Source organism: Pantherophis guttatus, chromosome 13 (genome assembly GCF_059756535.1).
Source record: "Pantherophis guttatus breed Tessera chromosome 13, ASM5975653v1, whole genome shotgun sequence".
Lineage (NCBI taxonomy): Eukaryota > Metazoa > Chordata > Lepidosauria > Squamata > Colubridae > Pantherophis > Pantherophis guttatus.
The window spans coordinates 24,640,078-24,656,071 of record NC_142075.1 but is presented as its reverse complement, the minus strand read 5'-3'; the positions used below and the strand labels follow the sequence as shown (position 1 = coordinate 24,656,071).

Sequence of the window (15,994 nt, the reverse complement as noted above, 5' to 3'; positions counted from 1 at the left end):
TGTTCCAAGATGTCCCTCCCGCCTTCGTAAAGAGCTTTATTTTTATACAGTTTTACACAAGCAGATAAAAGACTGGACAGTAACAGTATTCTAATTGGATAGAAATTATTCACACACACACCCCCCCCCAAGATGCCATCCTCTCTAGATGAGATAATGCAGATCAAAGCCAAGAATTAGATCATAGAAGCAGGAAAGACCACAGCGCATGAGCTAAGGCAGTGCGCTGCTCGAAGCTTGGCACCGTGACCTTTGACCTACCTCTACAGAGTTGGAAGGAACCTTGGAGGTCTTCCAGTCCAACCACCTGCCCAATCAGGAAACCCTCTACCATTTTCTTATCATTCCTCTTGGCCAAGGAACAAATATATCAAATCCCAGAAGGTATTTACAGATTCCAAACAAATGCAATCAGAAGTGTGGAACGGAGGATAGATGAAGATCTTATTAAGCCTTCCACCTTCAGAAGAAGAAGTGTTATGTAAAATCTTCAATTGTGCAGAAATGGACAGGCTCACTTTGGAACTCAAAAATAAAAGTGAATCAACATATTATGAAACCTGGACTAAATTTTATGAATGGTTAGACAAGAGGAAGAATGCCAAAAAGAAGGTGTAGTGAATGTCTAGAAATATATATGTCAATGTATACTGAACTTGTGTGTGTGATTTAAGTTTATTGGATATGGATATAGTTGTTTAGGAGGAATTATGTAGTATGCTTGACATGTAATGAAGTAAGATATATGTAAATTTGTGTATAGATTAAGGAATATATTATTAATTTGAATTAGATGGAAATGTTAGAAACCAGAGATGTCAAACCATGTCCATTGTTTTTTAAATTTGAATTATTAATAAAAAACTTTTTTAAAAAAATTAAGCCTTCCATTGAAACCCCTGGACTGACATAGAACTTACGCACCGATTTAATATTAATTCTGTCCAAGCTTAAAAACCACCTGAATCCCTTCAAAGATTCACATCAAAGTGTGTCTCCAGCCAGTACTGGCATTTTTACAAGTGATTCACAACAGAAGGCAGGGAAAAAGGAACTAGGATGCTGCTGGAAAAATTTGCAGGGTTGCAGTTGGCTGATTGGGGAGGAAGATCAAAGGCAAGCCTGAGAAATAAATAAAAAATAAAAATGAATCACTTCTATGTTATTGCTGAGAATCAACAGGACCTCATCGTCCCTAATTCCTTCGTTCCTTTGACTGAAAAATGCTTGGAATGACAAGTAGTCAGAAGTGACCGCAGGCTGAGGTCGAAGAAAGGCAATATGGCAGTTTTAAATGTGACCGTACCGGATGGAGACCCTGCATACAGCAGTGACTTCAAGAGAAAAGGAGATATGCGTATGCCTATCAACAGAGTTTAATTCAAAGCAGAGTTTTAAATTAAGAAAATAATAAAAATCCAACCCTTATTTTAATTTATACAAAGCAGGGCATGCATAATTTATCATAGCTTTAGCTTCTGGGCAGAGAGTTCCCGCTTCTTTGGTCTCTTCTGGCTTTTCTTCGCCTCCTTAATTTGCATTTTCACTTGATCTTGCAGCTGAGAAAAGAAAGCCTTGGAGGACTTCAAAGCTTTGTCTCGGCCGTCATCCTGCAAAGGAGAAGCGTTTTATTGCGCGTCACTGAAACGAGCAGAGTGGAAACACACTTATGCTTTAAATAAAACAGACCCTTTCAATAAATGCGAAAGTAGCAGGCCGAGCCACACAAAGCTTTCGGGAGAAAAAGCCCGTTTGTATTGTGACCGTGACGAAAGAGCATTGGCAGCCCTTGTGTTAAGCAGCACAATCTTCCCAGCAGCTCAACATTCCCCCCTCCTCCTCTTCCTCCTCCAGAAGGGCTTGGCGAGATCTACACATTTGTGCTTCGCACATGCTAATGAGGACGGAGGATGAAAGCGGTGTGTGTGTGTTTGTGTTTCTAACGGAGGGCAGGGAGAAAGTTGGTTCTACTCAAAAGCTTCAAGATTCTTGAAACGGCTCCTTTGTAACTGTTGTTTTTTGTACCATTATCTTTTTAAAATTGTATTTGTGGCGCTGCTCAATCAGTTAGAAGTTGCATAGAGGTAGTCCTTGACGTACGACTGATCACTTAGTGACTGATTGAAGTTACAACCTTCTTGGAAAACGGGAATTGCAACCTGGTCCCGGTGGCTTTCCCCCCAGGCGGTCATATGATTGCACTTTGGGTGCTGAAACCAGCGATCACGTGACTGCATTTTATGACAATTTTGCCAAAATGCCAGATGTAGCTTCCCATTTTTTGGGCAAAACCGCACCATAGTGAACAATGGGTTTGCTCAACAGCCTTGGTGTTTTGTTTAACAACCGTCACAAAAAAGGTCCTAACATCAGGTGGGTTACGTGACCAACTTGTTTTACGACTGTCACAGCATACGACTGCTCTATTACAGTCGTCTCTTTCCAACCAAGCCTGTCTTTTGATTGGAAAGAGCATAGATGGGAATCTGATCCAAGACCATTCAGAGGATCTGAAATGATGGAAGTCCTCCCCCACCCCCACATCTGGATCTCCCTTCCCTCTGCTGTGGTTTGGAACAGCCCTGAAAATCTGGGATTTTTGGACCATTTTTTCCCCAGCTGTAGAAAACAGCCTACCAGCTCATGGCCAGCCAATGTTATAAAAATGGAAGGTGCTCTCGTGCTGAAGGCATCGGACAGACAAGGTTTGGGGATCTGGGGGTCTTCGGCCCCACTTTCTTAACCGTACCTTAAGCAAGGAGGTGCCCCTTTCCTTGGTCAGCTTTTTCAGCTGGGCCTCTGAGGCTTTTTTGCTGAGCTTGGTGCTGGGTTCCGATTTACTCTCCAGGAGTTTCTGCCTCCTCTCCTTCTCCTTCAGCTTCAGGCGTTTCATCATCTTCTTCTTCCTACGATCCCGTTTCTTGTCCGTGGGGGTCTTCTCGGCATCGGTTTTCACATCGCCCCCTTTGTGCTTCTCCTAAAATCCAAGCGAGTGAAGCATTTTGGCAAAAAAACCCCAAACCAACCAATTTCGATCCCACAAATCTTAGCAGGGAACTCAGAAATCTCCGTGACACCCAACCCAGGCCCACCACTAACATGTCCACAACCCAAGAAATGTTGCTTTCTCTTTGGAGCTGTTTGCTGGAATTATTCCCCCGGCCTCAAAGCCCACTGAAATGACATCGTTTTACTTTAGGCAAGGCAGACACCGGCGTTAAGAAAAGCAGCAGTGGGTATGTGGGTCAAATCAGCTACATGACCTCCCTCTGACTTCACCCCAACCTGGCAAGGAACAAGATTCCCAAGGATGGGATTGACTAGTGATGGAGAAATCTCAATGCCACACCTTGACTTCTTCAGGTGCCAGAAGGGCAGCATCGCTAACATGCACCGGAGCGACCTCTTCCATGGTGATTGCTGGGAGATTGGAGACGATTTTAACTTCTGGCACAGGCTACAGGAAAAAACAAAACAAAAAAGAGGCATGATATATATACATCATTCAACCATTGCAGTCCTAAAAATAAGCGAAGTGTAATTGGGTGGATAAAATGCCTAAAAGCTGCATTTCGTCTCTACTTATCAGCCTACAGAGACATAAAAACATTGAGAACTATGTTTCTCAACTGTGGTGACTTTAAGATGGGGAAGCTTCAATTTCCCTATGCTGGCTGGGGAATTCTGGGAGTTGGAGCCCCCCCCATCTTAAGGTCACCAAGGTTGAGAACCACAGATATGGACTTTAAAAGTCTGCTAAGGAGACTAAGTATTCTCAACCCTTCTACTCAAAACTTTCAGCTTTTATTCATAAAATACCTGCTCCCCCAAGTCTGCAGGGACACCGTACTTACTGGTTTCGGCATGAAGTGGAAGTTGGATAGGGCATCCAGTTTGACGAAGAGAGAGTCCATCATTTTCTGTATTTCGATATGCTCGGGTTTTTCTTCCTCTTCCGTTTTTTTCTGCATTAACACAACGTGGGATTAAGGAGAGCAATTCCCATTTTTTAAAAAAAGTATGGTAGGATATAAAATATCTTAATTTTTAATCTTGTATAAAATTTAAGGTTTGGTTTCTTTTATAAAATGATTTGTAGTATTTTACCGCTGAATGCCAAGAAATTAAATATGTGGGTATAAAACGGGGTCTGAGAAACTTTTTGATTCGTATTTACCCAGGTTACCCTTGAGCGCTGCTGAAGTATTTCTCAAAAACGTAGAATATTTCCATATTGTTTCTTTCTTAAAAACCCAAACTTAATTTCTAACCATCTTGTCCAATCCTAACACATAATTCAAGCAGAATAAGAAAACAAAAGCAAATCAGTAAAATCCACTTAAGAATTAGCAATTGACTTGCAATTCTTTTTTTTCCCCACTTACCCTGTTTCCCCGAAAATAAGACATCCCCTGATAATAAGCCCAATCGGGGTTTTGAGCGTATGCGCTAAAATAAGCCCTCCCCAAAAATATTCAAACGCAGAGCTGGAAATCAGGTAAGACGGCAAGAGGAGCCCCATCTTGCTCCACGTGCCCCAAAATAATAAGGCCAAGCGCTTATTTTGGGGTTCAAAAAAATATAAGATAGGGTCTTAACTTATTGGGTATTCACACAACCACCAACTCCTGGGTCTTCAAGTAGAAATAACCAAACCGCTTCGGCCGAGGCACATCCTAAATTTCAGTAATAAGACACTAAGAGCCTCGGTGGTGCAGCGGACTAAAGTGCTGTTAAGTGCTAGCACTTAGCTGCCAGCTGCCTGCAATTAGTGCAAGTTCGAATCTCACCAGGCTCAAGGTTGACTCAGCCTTCCATCCTTTCGAGGTAGGTAAATTGAGGACCCGGATTGTGGGGGCAATAAGCCGACTTTGTATAGAACAACACCGCTTAGGGGGGGCCGAAAGCCCTAATAAGCAGGTATATACAAAAAAGTATGCAGGCTATTGCTATAATGCATTCTAAGCCGCCCTGAGTCTACAGAGAAGGGCGGCATATAAATTGGACTGATAAATAAATAATAAATAAACACACCTGGTTCAGTTTCAAATATTCCTGCTCGTAAATTTCAGCCAGACTCAATTTGCTCTTCTCATGATCCAGAGTCAAACGCTTCTTATACTCAAACGGATCGTCTTTCGGTTTTTCTTTACGGACAACATCATCCCAAGCCTAGGACAGAAAATATATTAACATGATACGTTGGGAGGGATTTTTTTTGTTTGTGTGTTGTAAAAGAAACTCCAGATAGCAATGCTTGCCACGGGTAGCAACGAGCATCTCAGTTTGGGTGAGTTTCACCTTAATGCAATTCTTTCTCTGTAGTAAGCCATAAAATTAGCTGACAAAATTTCAGGAGTTAAGAACACAAATCTGTACAATGTAAAGAGTTTTTTTTAAAAAAAAGCCACACCAGAATAATGAAAACTTAGCAACCTTTTAACCCTGGAGCACCTAATTGCTTCCTTAGAAAAATTCCACAGCAACAGACTCTTAAGCAGTGTTTCTCAACCTTGGAAGCTTGAAGATGGGTGGACTTCAACTCCCAGAATCCCCCAGCCAGCGTTGCTGGCTGGGGGATTCTGGGAGTTGAAGTCCACCCATCTTCAAGCTTCCAAGGTTGAGAAACACTGCTCTTAAGGATTCTTATAAAACAAAAAAAACCCATCTTCTCCACCGCCTTCAAGCAAGGATACCCACCATCCAAACAACACAAATAACAGCAAACCAGCATCAATCACGGAGCAGCTATGGTGGCCAAATGGACAGATTCCTCTCTCAAGCAGCATAAATGAGAGAAAGATTAATAATTTTTACTCGCCTGATCTTTTATCCTTCTCTTGATAATCTCTTCGAGCTCAAGCGTCGTTTCTTCCGTGACCATAGGAGCTGAGAACACACAAACCCACAAAACAAACCCCAGTGAGATTTAACAATATCCTTTCTGAGAATAATCAGATGATGGACATGTACAAACTGGCTTTCCTAGCTATAAGAGCCAGTTTGGCTCAGGTGCTGGCCTAGAAAGAAGGGAAATTGTGAGTTCTAGTCCTGCCTTAGCTATGAAAGCCGACTGGGTGACTCTGAGCCAATCACTCTCTCTCAGCCCAACTCGCCTCACAGAGGCAAATAAGAGGAGGAAGGTGGGTTGGAAATGTTCACCACCGTTGAGTTATTTGTATAAATAATAAAGGAGAGATAGAAATCAAATAAACCAATACGTAAACGCTAAGGAGCATTTCTTCCCCGGAGCTTTTCAGAAAAAGCGTCTCTGTGCTGAGTTCAAGGGTTACCCATTCGGACTGCGTGGTCAAACAGCAGCATCTCCTCCAAGAGGCTGTTCTCTGGTCTCTTCTGCCCCACAATTTCGCCCTTCAGTTGCCACGGCTTCTCCTTCAGCAGCTCCTCTTCGAGGGATTTTATTTTTTCACTCATCTGTTAAGGAGGAAACGAGCAAACTTTAATTCCCAAGGCACAAATGTTTTCATCCGTTTCTTGTTCCTTACTCACTTTGGTTTTTTTTTCCTTCCGGACTGAAGATTTCGTATTTATAAAGATAATTTCAGATAACAGCGCAAATGGATTTAGGCCTAGTGCCGAGGCGCATGTTCACCTTTTCCTGTCTTTTCTCGAAGGATGATTTCATTTCGGGAGGCTTGTTAGATTTTTCCTGGAATGGCTCAGTTTCCTCTTCAACGTCGCTGTCGAAGGGCAAGGAGAAAGTCACTCTTTTCGAAGGGTCTTTGCTTTTCCCACGTTCGGTCTGTCTCATTCCACCCACGTCCTCAGCGCTCCTATTCAACCACAGGATTAAAAAAAAAAATTCATTAGGCATATATTTTTATTTATTGCATTTTTATCCTGCCTTTATTACTTTATTAGTAACTCAAGGCAGGGAACATACCTAATGCGCTTTCCTCCTCTTATTTTCTCCACAACAATCCTGCGAGGTGCGTTGGGGTGAGATAGAGTGATTGGCCCAAAGTCAGCCATTGACTTTCATGCCTTAAGGGGATGGGACTAGAACTCACTGTCCCCTGCCGATTGGCTCAGTCACACAACTGGCTCTCATGCCTAAGGCAGGACTAGAACTCACAGATTCCTGGTGATTGGCTCAAAGTCACCTAGCTGGCTTTCATGGCTAAAGTGGGACTAGAACTCACAGTCTCCTGGTTTCTAGGCCAGCAACTGAACCACCACACCAACTGGCTCTTACTGAATATACTTGTTATTGGAGTATCTACAAAGTTTGCATTATATATGTACAGTATTAAAGATTTCATAACTCCTTATTAAAATAGAACTGTGCCTTTAGAGATCAGCCACATACTCGGGAGCGCTCTCAGCACTGCCTTCTTCCTCTTCCTCCTCTTCTTCTCCACCTTCTCCACTCTGGTTATTTTGATCATCTTCCTTTTCATCCAGGGGATCGCTGCTCTCATCCACAGGATCAAAGTAATCTTTATATTTAAGATCCCGAGCACTTTTAATTGCCTGAGGAAGAAGAAAAGAGAAGTTGATGGACAGTGAATATTTAACACACTGGAATGAGAATGACTAAAAGAACTGTTCTTCTCAAAATATGTGGGATATATCTGCAGAGTTTTGCTGTAGGATTTTCCAGAGTCCCCTTTCTGTCAAAGGATGCATGTAAACAAAGCAGAACTTTAAAATAATTGTACAAATTTGATAAATATTCCGTCTGCAACAATATCTGTGGACTTCAATTTCCAGAATTCCCCAGTCAGCTATTCTAAGTTGATCTGGAGAATGGTTTTGAAATCCAGGTCTTTCTTTGCCTGTCTCAAAGGGTCTCAAAATAATATCATCTTTAAGAGCAGACTAAATTTACCTTATAAAAATACAATATTTTCTCCCAAGCGCTTACCTTCTTCTTCGTTGCTCCAAACTCCTCCTCCTCGTCATCATCATCTTCAGAGAAAATCTCTTCGAAATAATCTATTCCATCACTGTCATTATCTTTGTTTCCTTCTTTCTCCTCTGCCTCCAACGCAGCCTCCATCTCGGAAAGTTTGAAAAATTTGTCGTCCACCAGGGAGTCTGTCCCCGTCTTTTTCCTAATGTTCTTTGACTTTTGGGTTTGCTGCTCTAACTTATCGATATCAAAGTCCAGCTCAGAATCCTCATCGCTGAAAAGACCATTTTTGGAGGCTTCCGAATTGCTTTTCTTCTGCTCAAGATCGTCTTCTTCTTCACTGTGACTGCTGCTGGGTTCCTTCTCCGCTTGGTCCTCCGTGTCCATGTCCTCCTCACCATCTCCTGCCTCATCTTCCTCCTCCTCCTCAATGTCTGGGAGAAGGGAAAGCAGCCCCTTTCCCTCGTCCTCCACGTTTCTCGCAACCGCTTTCTTCAAGGAGCCCAGGACGGCATGGTTCTGGAGCTCCAGCTGTTGCCAGATCTGCTCCTCATCGAAGTTCTCAACCACCAGCTGTTCTAAAGGGCTTCCAGCCACAGTTTCTCCTCGAAGGGCATGATGAAAATCGTAGAGCGCTTTGGTCAAGGCGACGAAGTCAGCGGCAAGGCCATCCTGGACACTGGAAAGCAAAGATGTTACAGGCCCCTCACCAAATTTAAGCCTGGCTGGCCCTCCAGGTCCTCATTTCGTGGCACACACCAACTTTTATCTTTACTTTTTAGATATTTTATTGGTGCCATGGTAGAGGGTTTCTTTGTGAATCACCCAAAGTCATTGAGAATCAGGTGGCATACAAGCTTGTTAGGTTTTATCGATTTTACTGAAATTTCTTTTGATGGCTGTGAGTCACAGGCTCATTGAAAATTGGACAGCAAACAAGTTTAATAAACCATTAATATTATTTTGTTTTTACTGGTTTTATTGTAATTTGTTGCAAGCCATCCAAGGTAGAGAGTCAGGTAACATACAAGCTTAATAAGTCACCATTATCAGAATAGAATAGAATAGGAATAAGAATAGGAAAGTGGAAATGTAGAGGAGAGGAGAGGAGAGGAGAGGAGAGGAGAGGAGAGGAGAGGAGAGTTCTTTATTGGCCAAGTGTGATTGGACACACAAAGAATTTCTCTTTGGTACATAGGCTCTCAGTATACATAAAAGAAAAGATACATTCATCAAGAATCATATTATGATGATGTTTTATCGGCTTTATTGTTAATTTGATTGTTGTAAACTGCTCAGAGCCATTGAGATTTGGGCAGCATCAATCATTACCATTATTTCATGTTTCATTGATTGCTCTGCAATTTATTTGTCGTGAGCCTTTCAGTCATGGAGAGTTGGGCTGCAAACTAGCTTAATCAATCATTTATTTATTTATTATTTATTTATTTTATGTGATTTGTATGCCGCCCTATCTCCGTGTACTCAGGGCGGCTCACAACAATAAAAACAAACCCAATAAAACATGAAATACATACAAAATACATACATGTATAAATATAAATTTAAAACATATATTAAATATTTTAACCCATTAAAATAATCAAACCATGTAATCAATCATGGCATGGCTATTATTTCATTGCAAAGGAGGTTCCCAGGACACAGAGCCAGCAGGCGCGGGGATGAGACAAACAGCCCAAGGAAGGAAGGACGGGAGAGGGGCGATTCTTCTCCGGGACCCTCCCTGGAATCCCCCTCCTTCCCCAATCGGGCGCCCTCTGGGCTGCACCTGACGGAACCAAGCCGCCGCCGCCGCCGCCGCCCTCCAAGAGGGTCCCTCTGCCTGCCCCGCAGGCTGGGAGCGATGGGCGTTGTAGTGCAACCCTTCGGGGGAGACCGATCCCCGCCCGAACCCGCCTCTTAGCCCGCCTCTACCTGAGGAACTGCTCGGGGCGACCCGCGGCGGCTCCCAGAAGCTCCAAACACGTGTCCAGCCGCTGCCGTGGAGACGGCGCCGCAGCGAGGTCCACCATGCTTCTAGGGCGCCTCTTCGGCGCGTCCGTCCCCCAAACGGGTCCGCCCGGCAACGCGCGCTCCGCGGAGGAAGGTTCCGCCGGGGAAAAAAAAGGTCCGGGTGGTTTTGCTCGATAACGGCGGCCTGCCCGGGCAAACAAGTGTAGTTCCCGAGCCCTTTGCAATGGGGAGAAGGCTCCGTCCGGACGCTTTTATTGCACTGCTCTCCCTCCTCTCCCTCCGCATCTCTCTTTGCTGCTTTCTGTCCCTTATATCTTCCCAACAGCCCTGCAAGGTGGGGCGGCCATCCTATGGAAAGGCTGAGCGAGAGTTTGCACGGGGTGGGCATGCACAGACAAAGGCGGGTCCTTTGGGGCAGGTGGCATCGTCGGAGCGCATTCAACCTTTGGAAAAAGAAAACCCTGCTTTGCAACAGACACACAACCCCCACGCATCCTTTGAATTCTTCTCCAACCTCCCGCTGATCGGAAAGAGCCTCGCCGCCCCTAAGTGCTGCATCCCCTGCCTTGCATTGTCACCTCTCTTTTTGTTGTTGTGGTTGTTAAATATGTACATGAAAAGGTAGCTATTTGGGGCGGGAACCCTTTAAAGAGGTTGGCGCTAGGACCCAGCGGCGGTGCTTTGCGAGCGGCTGCTGTTCCTCCTCCGCCTCCTTTTGGCCCCGCGGCGACGCCGTTGCCAGTTCTCTTTTGGCTTCACCTCGCGGAAAAGGCGGAGGAGCCGAGCCTGGCCGTGCCAGGTATAAAGATGGCTGCCCTCAAGGCTAAACTGGTGGCAGGTACGTGCTGGGGAGTTGGGGGAAGAAACGGGGCTGGGAAGGGAGGGAGGCGCTTTCCGCACGAGACCCCTTTGCAACCTTGCTGGGTGGGGCTTTTTGCACATTTTGCATGCTTGCATTGGTGCAGGCGCGCATGAATGCCTGCAGCCATCCTCCATTCTGCCGCTTGGCGAGATTAGGGGTTGCAACAGCTGGAATCAAGCTGGGTGCAATGCTCTTTCCCTCGGGGACCCTGCTTGGAAGCGCGCAAGGCGGGACTCAGTTCCTTCCCTTGTCCGGAATGCATTCTAGGGGCAGGCTGCTCCTGTACATGGAGGCTCCATTGCCACCGCAGGGCAACTCCTGCCTCTTTTACCTACCTGGCTGCTTTGGGGAAATCGCAGGTTGTGGTCTGTGCTGCACGTGGGGAGAAGACAGCCCAACATCCCTGTTTGTAGGGTAGGCAGTCCTATAGTAGCTTTTCAAAGAGAGCTTCATTTTGTGCAGTACTCCTGAATCACCTGAACTAGAGTCGATAGAGCGCTGTTTCTCAATGGACTTCAACTCCTAGAATTCTCTAAGCCAGTTTATAGTCCTTTAAAAATGGGTAGACTTCAACTCCCAGGATTCCCCACTCAGCATGGTGGCTGAGGAATTCTTGGAGTTGAAATCTGCACACTTTATAAAGTTCCCAAGTTTGACAAACGCTGCCTCCAATTCTTGAACTTGATATATGGACAAAAATGCCAAAGGCAGCCTAAACATCTGGCTGGCTGTGCGACCACCACCAACAATAATAATAATTGCAAAAAGCAAAACAGCTATAATGGTACCTTTAACATCATCAGATAAGAAGATCTGCCTCTCCCAAGTCCTTGGGAAAGACTCAATAGGTGGGTAAAATGCCAAATCCAGTCTAAACATCTGGCTGGCTGTGCAATCAACCATAATAATAATAATATCTAACATTTAGGATGGTGGGAAACTTCCAAAACTGATTTTTTCTTGCATCACGTCATTATTTTGTTGCAGCGATCTTTCCAATAATCCAGCAAACAGTAAACTGCTTGTCACATTCGTCTACGAGTTGTGGCAGCTCCAAGAGGCACATCTGTAGTTTTCCCCCAAGTCCCTGCAGGGCAAAGTCACTCGCCGCTCAGTCCTGCCTGCAGCTAAGTTGGCAACAAATTCAAAATTTGAACAACGGAAGCGCCAATTTCTTTCATGTCCGTCTGAAGCTGCCTCTGCTGCCAAGAATGTGGTACCTACCCTCAGCCTTAATGTGGGGAGGAAAAATGGATTAGCTTATTCATATTTGCAATTTTAACACATTTGTGAATGTGAAACATCAGGCATTTTGCAGCGTGCTTAACAGCTGGGGAGAGAAATGCTAAAAGATTTCTCCTGTGAAACAATAAACATTGTATATAGGACATTTGGGGATATCAGGCATGGGTACACAATCCACACTTTCTGCAGAAGGAAACCAGGCTCTTTTGTCAGTCTGGAAAAGTTTGATATTTGGCTGTTGAGAGTGTAACTTTTGTGTGTCTGTAAATTCTTGAGAATGAGGTAGCATTTTCAACAATACAGTTAGTCCCTGATTTACATCACATTTAGTGACTGATTGAAGTTACAGTGGCATTGAAAAAAGTGATTTATGACCGTTTTCACACTTATGACTGTTACAGCACCGCTGTGGTCACGTGATCAAAATTCAGATTCTTGGCAACTGGCTCACATTTATGACAGTTGCATCCTGAGGATCAACAGGGCAGCCAGATTCACGTCACAACAGCGTGACTAATTTAACTGCAGTGATCTACTTAGCAACTGTGGTGAGAGTGGTCATAAAATGGGACTGTCTCACTTAACAACAGAAATGTTGGGCTCCATTGTGGTCGTAAGTCGAGGAGTACCTGTACTTTCAAACACTTCTCTCCTCTTAATTTAGCCTTTTCAGTTGTTAGACCAACATCATTCTGGTCCGTTTTCCAGAACTGAGGAAAGGAAAAGCACGAATGGATATTGAGGAAGGATAAATTCGAACCAGGGACTAGCTGATTCTTAGCTCCATTTCTCTACACAAACAAGCACACGCTATTGTTTTTTTCCCTTGGGAGTAAGTCCCATTGAATTTCTTTCTGAGTAGGACAGCACTGTTTAACGCAGTGTTTCTCAACCTTGGTAGCTTGAAGATGGGTGGACTTCAACTCCCAGAATCCCCCAGCCAGCAGCGCTGGCTGGGGGATTCTGGGAGTTGAAGTCCATCCATCTTCAAGCTTCCAAGGTTGAGAAACACTGGTTTAACGGACTTTTCTCCATCAAACACCCTCATGTCGTTCCTAAAAGAAAGGGGGAGGAAAAAACCACCCCAGGAGAAATTATTTGCACTTGTACAGCACTCTGGGGTTTTGAAAATAATAATAAAAAAGTGTTGCAAAAATATTTTAAATAATAAACACGGTCATAATAAGGATTGCAACGTGGGCTCCAGAAGGTTAGTTAATAATATATGAATAATGCTTTTCAAGATGTTAGCAGGAGGGGAAAAGGAAACTTTTGTAGAGACAGATCTATTAAGGAAACCCCACGTGGATTTTCTGCCCCGGTGAAATGGAAAAGCAAGACTTGAAAGGGCAAAACAGAACCTCAGCACTTTTTCCTGGAGGGTAAAAACAATCAGTTTGCTGACAAAGACCATGCATTGGAGCTGCCCTGAAAAAAAATACATTGACAGGGTCTATATTTGTAAGGTCTAAATGTCTTCAGAGCTGACATTTCAACCCAACAACTAAATAGTTTTTTTTTCAACCTTGACAACGTTAAGAGGGATGGACTTCAACTCCCAGAATTCCCCAGCCAGCCTCTTAATGTTGCAAAAGTTGCGAAACAATATTCTAGAGTGCAATCTAACTGTAACCGCCCTAATTTTCAGAGCAGGAGAAAGAGCAAAGATGGCAGAACATATCAGGAAAATACGATGATCTCACAGGGTCCTCATCCAGATCTGGGATGTTGGTTATCTGAAGACCATTGTTCTTCCTTCGTGGTCTTACCGTCCTTCACTCCTGCAGGGCTTCACCTGGGACCCCGCAGAGGTGAAGAGTCGTAGCACCCAGGCTTTCCAACTGTTACCCTGCACATCTGGAAACATGGTTTTTCTTCTTGTCCCAGGGCTTTTCGCGCGCCTCCACTGGAGATCTCCAATAGTCAGATGGTTCTCAGACCAGGCGATTCCCCAACCTTTGTGGAAGTTGGGTCAGCTCAACCACGTGGCCATCGCCGTGCCTGACCTGGAAAAAGCCACCGCTCTGTACAGGGATGTGCTACAAGCCCGAGTGAGTGAGGTCCTTCCCCTCCCCGACCACGGGGTCTACACGGTCTTCGTGGAGCTGGGGAACACGAAACTGGAACTTCTGCACCCCCTGGGAGAAAAGAGCCCCATCACGGGTTTCCTGCAGAAAAATAAGGCCGGGGGAATGCATCACATCTGCCTGGAGGTATTTTCTGGGTTTGGTTCCAATGCACATTGAGTGGTGTATTTGAGGAACATCTGGGGCCCCAGAGGTTTTCTCTTCTTGTTTTAAGAAGGCACCCCTCTATTTCTCACAAGTCACTCTTCGAAAACTGATACCTCTTTGTTTTGCCAGGTGGACAATATCTCCAACGCCATCGAAGAGCTGAAGAGGAAAAAGATCCGCGTTCTGAGTGACAAACCCCAAATCGGTGCTCACGGAAAGCCAGTGGTTTTCCTGCACCCCAAAGACTGTGACGGGGTGCTGGTAGAACTTGAAGAAGCCTAGTTCTCCCAAAAGGAGGATGCGTCCATCCCACGTTGCAAGAGCCAAACTCTCCTTAGCCAAGGAGAGACTTTGCACCTCTCTCTTCTCCGTGGCTCATATCTGAGGTGCCCCGGTGGGGCTCCCAAAACTTCAGGGCCCCTGTTTTGAAGGGGCAGGAACAGGACTCCCGGCGGCAGTTTCCGCTGAGAGATCCTGTACATCAGCAGGCAAGTTTCGGGGAATGCACCCCAATAAACAGTGTAACCAGAAATATGGAAGTAGAACTTCAGATAAAGAATCACAAATTTTCAATTAAAAACCAAGGAGAAAAGGGTGATGGGTGTTTTTGAGTGTTTGAGCCAACTTACCCACACAGGGCAGGGCAGTGGTTTTCAACCTTGGCAACTTTAAGATGGGTGGACTCCAACTCCCAGAATTCCCCAGCCAGGTAAAGTTGCCGAGGTTGAGAAACATTGCTTTAGGGCCTGCATTTTCTGTTCCTTGGAGTATGTATTTCCTTAATCAGCTGGGTGCTCATTAGGATTTTTGGTTTTTCCTCTAACCGTTGAAAGTCCAGGGTCTAATTTTACACCACCTTGAAAGAAACCGATCTGAAAAATCTCCATTTCCAAGCGAGAAGGCAGGAGACCAGTAGAGATTCACAGGTGCTTTTCTTCATAATTGCTCCGTTATTCCCTTAAGAAAACACTTGAAGCCTTTTTTTTCCTGTTGGTTTTCTTATTCTGAAGCATCGCTTAATAATGAGAAGATAGTTGTTATCCTATGAGCAATTTTGCCTTCCTGTAACAGTTGCTCTCAGGCAGCCTCTTCTCTGTTGTTGCCTTTTTGGTACACTTACACATACAGTATATATATATGGAAGAAACACTCTTTAAATCTTTTTTAAAAATTCAGCTGCTAGCCCTAAGAGAATTATTTCTAGTTATTAGAGCTGCTCATAATTTCAAATCCTTTGAATAAGCAATGAGCAATTAAAAGCCAGATTTGTTTAACCAGCTAAGAAAAATGTGTGGCTGCATCAAAAGGAGCCGGTAGATTTTTTATTTTTTTATTTTTTTTGGCTGTAATTGAAAACACGGCCTTCTTGTCTCCCTATTCAGAATTTTACTTCTTTATTTATTTAGCGTATCGCATATCGTACATGGACTAGCAATATATATTAACATTTCATCCAGAGTAGTAAAACACAAAATATAAATGCTAAAAAGATCTATGTTCAAATACCAATGTCTCAGCCAGCTAACCATCCAAATGCAGAATCGTTTATACGAAGAAAAATCAGATACTGGACCAGTATATTCCCTCAGCTTACAACCGGTCATGATGTGATTTTAATTTATTCCAAAATAAGTCCCTGCTTTGTCCTATATCTGCTACCAATGTATGTCAGTAGGAAATGACAGATGATTACAAACAGGTTACTACAAACTATACAATCAAGCTTCCTAACATTGATAAGCCAACAGCAAGAACTAAGCGTGCAAAAAGTGAATATTTTCATGGTAGACCATAAATAGC

The 15,994-nt window shown here is 44.1% G+C and overlaps 2 protein-coding genes across 2 annotated transcripts; one reads left to right on the top strand and one right to left on the bottom strand.

The window, feature by feature from the left end:
• MPHOSPH10 (M-phase phosphoprotein 10) lies at positions 1-10,525 on the bottom strand. Its single transcript, XM_034409415.3, has 11 exons — positions 9,815-10,525; positions 7,889-8,555; positions 7,331-7,494; positions 6,614-6,794; positions 6,294-6,435; positions 5,822-5,889; positions 5,035-5,172; positions 3,855-3,965; positions 3,350-3,457; positions 2,750-2,977; positions 1-1,610 (listed from the first exon to the last, which is right to left on the bottom strand). Exons 1-11 carry the CDS (start codon positions 9,910-9,912, stop codon positions 1,464-1,466), a joined length of 2,052 nt encoding a protein of 683 aa, XP_034265306.2. The 5' UTR covers positions 9,913-10,525; the 3' UTR covers positions 1-1,463.
• Positions 10,394-14,790, top strand: MCEE (methylmalonyl-CoA epimerase). Its single transcript, XM_034409422.3, has 3 exons — positions 10,394-10,691; positions 13,848-14,173; positions 14,324-14,790. The coding sequence occupies exons 1-3, from the start codon at positions 10,661-10,663 to the stop codon at positions 14,474-14,476; spliced, it is 510 nt and encodes a 169-aa protein (XP_034265313.2). The 5' UTR covers positions 10,394-10,660; the 3' UTR covers positions 14,477-14,790.
• The last annotated feature ends 1,204 nt before the right edge of the window (positions 14,791-15,994 follow it).

Coding starts and splice junctions, on each gene's coding strand:
- MPHOSPH10 (XM_034409415.3), bottom strand. CDS start 9,912: ATGGTGGACCTCGCTGCGGCGCCGTCTCCACGGCAGCGGCTGGACACG. Junction 5,890..6,293: donor TGACCACGCAGTCCGAATGG/GTAACCCTTGAA, acceptor GTGTGTTCTCAG/CTCCTATGGTCACGGAAGAA. Junction 3,966..5,034: donor AATATTTGAAACTGAACCAG/GTGTGTTTATTT, acceptor GTGTTAATGCAG/AAAAAAACGGAAGAGGAAGA.
- MCEE (XM_034409422.3), top strand. CDS start 10,661: ATGGCTGCCCTCAAGGCTAAACTGGTGGCAG. Junction 10,692..13,847: donor CAAGGCTAAACTGGTGGCAG/GTACGTGCTGGG, acceptor TTCTTGTCCCAG/GGCTTTTCGCGCGCCTCCAC. Junction 14,174..14,323: donor TGCATCACATCTGCCTGGAG/GTATTTTCTGGG, acceptor TTGTTTTGCCAG/GTGGACAATATCTCCAACGC.